At 51.6% G+C, this 5806-nt stretch overlaps 1 protein-coding gene across 1 annotated transcript; it reads left to right on the top strand.

Annotated features, from left to right (window-relative positions):
- The first annotated feature begins 2088 nt into the window (after nt 1–2088).
- Nucleotides 2089–2743, top strand: LOC116888751 (protein ARMCX6-like). Its single transcript, XM_032890044.1, is given in 2 exon segments — nt 2089–2232; nt 2235–2743. Coding segments are annotated over 2 exon segments (495 nt in total). The 3' UTR covers nt 2586–2743.
- The last annotated feature ends 3063 nt before the right edge of the window (nt 2744–5806 follow it).

The raw sequence follows: 5806 nt of genomic DNA on the forward strand, positions 1-5806 counted from the left end.
CACAGACTCCTACGCCTGGATCAAGCACATTTTAGTCCTGTAAATGATCCACAAAGTTGAGGGGACAGAGCTGGTTTGGAGAACCTAGAGTTAATATGTGGGGAAATGTTCTACAAAGTCCTAAATTGGTGAAAGTTACGATCATTCAGTTCTAAACATTGATGCTTTTCATACCAATGTTGATTTGTCTGTCTGTCTATAGAGGGCAGCACAAACCAAGAGAAGGGAAGAGGAAGTCATCTTCAGGATGTTTGATTCTGCCTAATGAACTTTGTATTCTTTTAAGGAAGCATCAGCCTTGAACCTGTCAGAAGACTCAGGGTGAAGTTTAGCTGTATATCAGAACCTACTATTCCACTCTCATTCCCAGACAGCCCTTAATCCTGGTCCTCTTTGGTTCTGTGAACACAGCGCCAGCATCTGCAGTATAGAAATGAAGGCTGGGAAACAGCAGAGCAAATCAGCCCAGCAGTTGTGGAGTATCCAGGTCATGAACTGACTGGAAAATGAGGCAGACAATGTGCTAAAAACCTAAAAGGCAGACAATATTTCCATTTTATTTAGTTTATGGAGAAACTAATGGGTTCGCTTATGATATTTTCACATACATCACTGGACTTTGTTCATATGTGCCTTCCATTCAGTCACATGAGTGTACGAAATAATGGGTTTTAAAATCAATAATATCTTCATGCAGCTATCTAACATACCAGACTTAAATGGCAAACTTCTAAAGCTGGATTCTAGATAGAGCACTCTCAAGACTTCTATGTCAGTGCAAGCACCGAAATTGATTCTTTCTTGTCTGTTTTCCTGTAGATAACCTAGGAAAGGGAGGAAGGAAATCCCTCAATACAATGCGGTATCCCAGAGAAAGCGTGGGAATCGGGTGGGGCCAGTCAGAATATAGGGTTTGGAAGCAACACTTTCTCTGCCTCTTGCAGCCTTTGTTTTTCCGTTCCCCAGCACTCTGTTATGTTTAAGGACCAGGAAAAGCAGCTGTTGTACTTGAGGGGAAATTTCAGAGAGAAACATTTGGAAATTCTAAATGTGAAACAAAGGAAGAAAGGGAGAAAAGGAGGAAGGCAGTGAGGGAGGGAGAGAAAGAGAGAAGGACAGAAAGAGGGGGATGAAAGAGAGGGAAAGAGGAAGGAAGAGAGGGGGAGGGACAGAAAGAGATTTGGCGTTAGCAAGTGTTCCTTGAAAGATGCACAGTATCATGGCAAAGCTGTATTGCACTGAGGACAGGCATTAGACTCTGGTCAGAAGACATACGTGATAATATGGGACCTAGAATACTATTACTAGAGAACTTTGTCAGGACCGAGATCCATTTGAGGGTTTTGATGGAAACGGGCTGTGTTTTGTTGATGAACTATGGAAAATGGGTATGCAAGCCAGGTCTTGAAGCGGTAAAGGTGTGCATCCACAGCTACAATACGGGAGAAACCAGTTAAGAAAGGAACAGAAGAGTCGGGAACTTCAGACAGGCCTATGCAAGGCAGTAGTCTCAACTCAAGGTTGAAAGAAAGCCAAAGTCCTGAGGATGATGAAGACTTAAATCATTTGTGAAAAGGTTTGAGAAAGTCACAAAGAGAATAGCATATCATTAAACAAGAATCACACCTTGACTCCCTGAAAAGTTGATATTTGGAATTCTGAAGGCAATTAACTGTTTTTTCCTTCTCTGTTTTTCTTTGTTTATTCTTTTGGTTTATTTTGTGTTTGTTTGTTTTCAAGACAGGTTACTCAGTGTATCCTTGGCTGTCTGGAAACTAGCTCTGGAGACCAGCCTGGCTTTGAAATCACAGAGATCCACCTGTCTCTAAATCCCAAGGACTAGGATGAAAGATATGTGTCACCAGTACAGGTTGACAAAAAGTATGTCATAAATTCTTGACCTGACCAAGTGTGCTTCCTTTCAAGGAAAACAAAAACAACAAAAGCAACAACAACAGCATCATCATCATCATCATCATCATCATCATCATCATCACCATCATCATCATCATCATCATCATCATCAGCAGCAGCAGCAGCAGCAGCAGCAGCAGCAGCAGCAGCAGCAGCAGCAGCAGCAGCAAACCAATGTTCACGGAGTCCACAATTGCTGGCATTTCCCTTACCTCCAATGTCAGTAGGCATTTGTCCAGCCTGTCAGTGGTTGGAAGCAGGAGTCCCACCCCCCAGCCCACTATGAGGGAGAAGGCTCTGGATGTCCCTTGAAAACCCAAAACAGCAGCATTGAAAATCAGGACCAGATTAAGATGTACATCGATGAAGTGTGTCGAGACGCGGTGTTCTGTTGCTGCAAGTCTTTTCTGCAGCAGGCAGGATTAGGTCTGCTAATAAGCATGACAGTCATTAATAACATGCTTGCCAAGTCCCTTTCAGACCCGAAGTTCCCTTTGCTATCCGAGGGGAGTGGATGTGCAAAGGTTCAGGGTCTGGAGGCACAGATGAGTTTGCCTGAAAAGCCAGTGCTGGCGGAGGAAGTGCTGGCTGCCCAAATGCTCTTCTCATTCATGTGCCTCTTTACCAGAAGTGGGAGCAGAGAGATGCTTGTGGAAGCCATCTCCCCTTAAGTGGCTGTCTCGGGAAGAATGAGACTGAAGTCACCCAGAGCCCGAGCACTTTACTGAGGGCAAAGAGGCTGCAGTGGGTGCTCCCAAGGATGCGTCTTAGCCAGTCAGCTCCTCCTTGGGTGAGAGTCCTTCCAGCCTCTAAGTGGAGGGCTACTCTCACTGGCCAGGCAGGGCTCCCCAGAGCTGTGGGCACCTTCTGGGTTTTGTAGTCTGCAGTAAAAGTGCACTGTAAATTGCTTCCCTTGCAGTCTTCTCCATGCAGTAAAGGGGTAGGGGATCCCGTGGCCCCTAGCTGTGGAGAACTAGCATCAAATCACAGCGTCTAGATAAAGGGTAAGGGGATCCCCGCAGTCACCGGCTGGCTGTGGATAACTTACATGGAATCACAGCATCAGAGTGAGTGTTGTTGCCCCTGGTGATCTCCCTGTGTAAGCTGGACCACTTAACAGAAATCGCACCCGTATGGGAGCTTGAGCCCAACTCCCTTCTGCAGCTGCTTAGGTTGAAGTCTTTCCTGCTTCCTCCTTCCTCCTTCCTCCTGCCTACACTGGCTGGTGGATGGCTAGCATGTTAACCAAGAAATGCACTCCCTTCCTGTCCATTGTAGTGCCTGACCCTCTTACTCCCCGGCCCTGACACCCTCAGTGCGTATCCTCAATAAACTGTGCTTTGATTGGCAAGACAATTAAAAAGGGGCACTGGCCTCCTCTTTGAGTTTGCGGCCTGCACAAACATGGAGACAAAATGCACCATAGACTCCAGCTGTCTGGGCCCCCTGCTCCCTGAGGACAGGGCCCCTGCTCCCTGAGGACAGAGCCCCTCCTCCCTGAGGACAGGGCTCCTGCTTCCTGAGGACAGAGTCCCTGCTCCCTGACAGAAGACAGAGTCCGTGCTCCCTGAGGACAGAGTCCCTCCTCCCTGAGGAAAGGGTTCCCTGCTCCTGAGGACAGGGCCCTGCCCCTGACAGAAGACAGAGTCCAGTGCCCCTGAGGACAGGAGCCCCTCCTCCCTTAGGAAAGGGTTCCTGCTTCCTGAGGACAGGGCCCCTGCTCCCTGACAGAAGACAGAGTCCGTGCTCCCTGAGGACAGAGCCCCTCCTCCCTGAGGAAAGGGTTCCTCCTTCCTGAGGACAGGGCCCCTGCCCCTGGAAGACAGAGTCCGTGCTCCCTGAGGAAAGGGTTCCTCCTCCCTTAGGAAAGGGTTCCTGCTTCCTGAGGACAGGGCCCCTGCTCCCTGACAGAAGACAGAGTCCGTGCTCCCCTGAGGACAGAGCCCTCCTCCCCTGAGGAAAGGGTTTCTGCTTCCTGAGGACAGGGCCCCTGCTCCCTGACAGAAGACAGAGTCCGTGCTCCCTGAGGACAGAGCCCCTCCTCCTGAGGAAAGGGTTTCTGCTTCCTGAGGACAGGGCCCTGCTCCCCTGAAGACAGAGTCCGTGCTCCCCTGAGGACAGAGCCCTCCTCCCTTAGGAAAGGGGTTCCTGCTTCCTGAGGGACAGGGCCCCTGCTCCCTGACAGAAGACAGAGTCCGTGCTCCCTGAGGACAGAGCCCCTCCTCCCTGAGGAAAGGGTTCCTGCTTCCTGAGGACAGGGCCCCTGCTCCCTGACAGAAGACAGCGTCCGTGCTCCCTGAGGACAGAGCCCCTCCTCCCCTAGGAAAGGGTTCCTCCTCCCTTAGGAAAGGGTTCCTGCTTCCTGAGGACAGGGCCCCTGCTCCCTGAAGACAGAGTCCGTGCTCCCTGAGGACAGAGCCCCTCCTCCCTGAGGAAAGGGTTCCTGCTCCCTGAGGACAGGTTTCCTGCTCCCTGACAGGTGCACTCAGCAGTGCTCAAAGGAGGCAGGGGCAGAAGGGCCCTGCTGTGCTTAGGAGGAGAATGCTTCAGGAGAGGGATTCAGGGGAGGGGTGAGGGCAGGGGTACAATGAACTGCGTGTACAGAACAAGAGAGGACAACGCCCTTGAAGCAGGCACTATGGGCCCCTGAGCACAGGAAACCCGTAAAGAAGAGGACTTCTTGACTGGCCTCCTTGGACTGAAGGCCCGAGTCCATCTGTGTACCCTGCAGTGGCTCTGTCACCCATCTGTGCCCATCTCATGAAGGGTGCCCCTAGGAAGATTACCCCTTGGCTGACTCTGGCTTCCTTTCCTTCTCCTTGTCCCCCTCTGATGCCATCAAAACCACTTCCTGCGCCCTTCCTTCCTCAGGACCCCAAGCACTGCTTGCTGGCAGGGCGAGAGAGTTGGCAGCTGTTCCACTTTGGGGGATCCCCTTTTTTCCCTAGCCCTTGCTGGGGTGGAGCATCCAGGAACTCCCCACAAAGATAGTGGGCAGGATGCTGTCACTGCTGGTCACGACCTGCTGCAGAGATCCATGCTCTGCCTCTGAGATCCACACACCCACTCGTGCAAGGGAGAGGTAGGCCCTATGTATTGAGCCATGCATGCAGGCCTGCCCAACTCATTCTCCCTCACACAGTCCTTCCCCTTTCCAGACCTCTCCCCTCCCCTTAGCTCCTGCCTCACCAAGGCTTGCTGCCCTGCCTGCTTCCCATGGGCCAGGCAGCAGATGCCTTCCCAGAGCCATGGCAAAGCAGGAGACACACCTGCTACCCTTGTGAGGGGCAGCAGCAGCAGCAGCAGCAGCAGCAGCAGCAGCAGCAGCAGCAGCAGCAGCAGCAGCAGAGCAGGTGTCATGCCTTGCTCGGTGACCCTGGGGTGCAGTCCTGAGTCACTGCGTCCTGTGCGCTAGGGCTCTGTGTGCATGGTGAGCTTGTGCTGTCTTCTGCCTGCTCTCCTCCTTATGTCTCTCCATAGCTTTCAGTTTTGCCTCCACACAGCATTTGAGGTCCAAGCCCCTGCTTGTACCCTGTTCCTGATACCATTCCATGGCGACCAGTAAGCTGATGTGCCTGCCAGGCCCCCTTGACCGACTCTCAGAAATTGTCAAACCAGGAGTGGACACTGACCAGCCAAGTTCCTGGAAACTGGATGGGACCAGTGTCCTGTGGTTATTGCCACAACATACAGTCATCAGGGGAGTTGTGCCTCAGACTGCCTTGGCTAGCAGAGGGACCTAGTCTTGTTTCCCAGTAGCTGCTGGTTGCGCTCTCTGCTTTGAACGTAGGTAGATGACCAGTTTCAAACACTGCTTTTCATCCACAGGGCATATGAAGGGAGGTGTGGGACAAGACCCCTGGGATGCCCATCTTGTTGGTAGTAGATCAAA

Source organism: Rattus rattus, chromosome X, assembly GCF_011064425.1.
Source record: "Rattus rattus isolate New Zealand chromosome X, Rrattus_CSIRO_v1, whole genome shotgun sequence".
NCBI classification, from domain to species: Eukaryota; Metazoa; Chordata; class Mammalia; order Rodentia; family Muridae; genus Rattus; species Rattus rattus.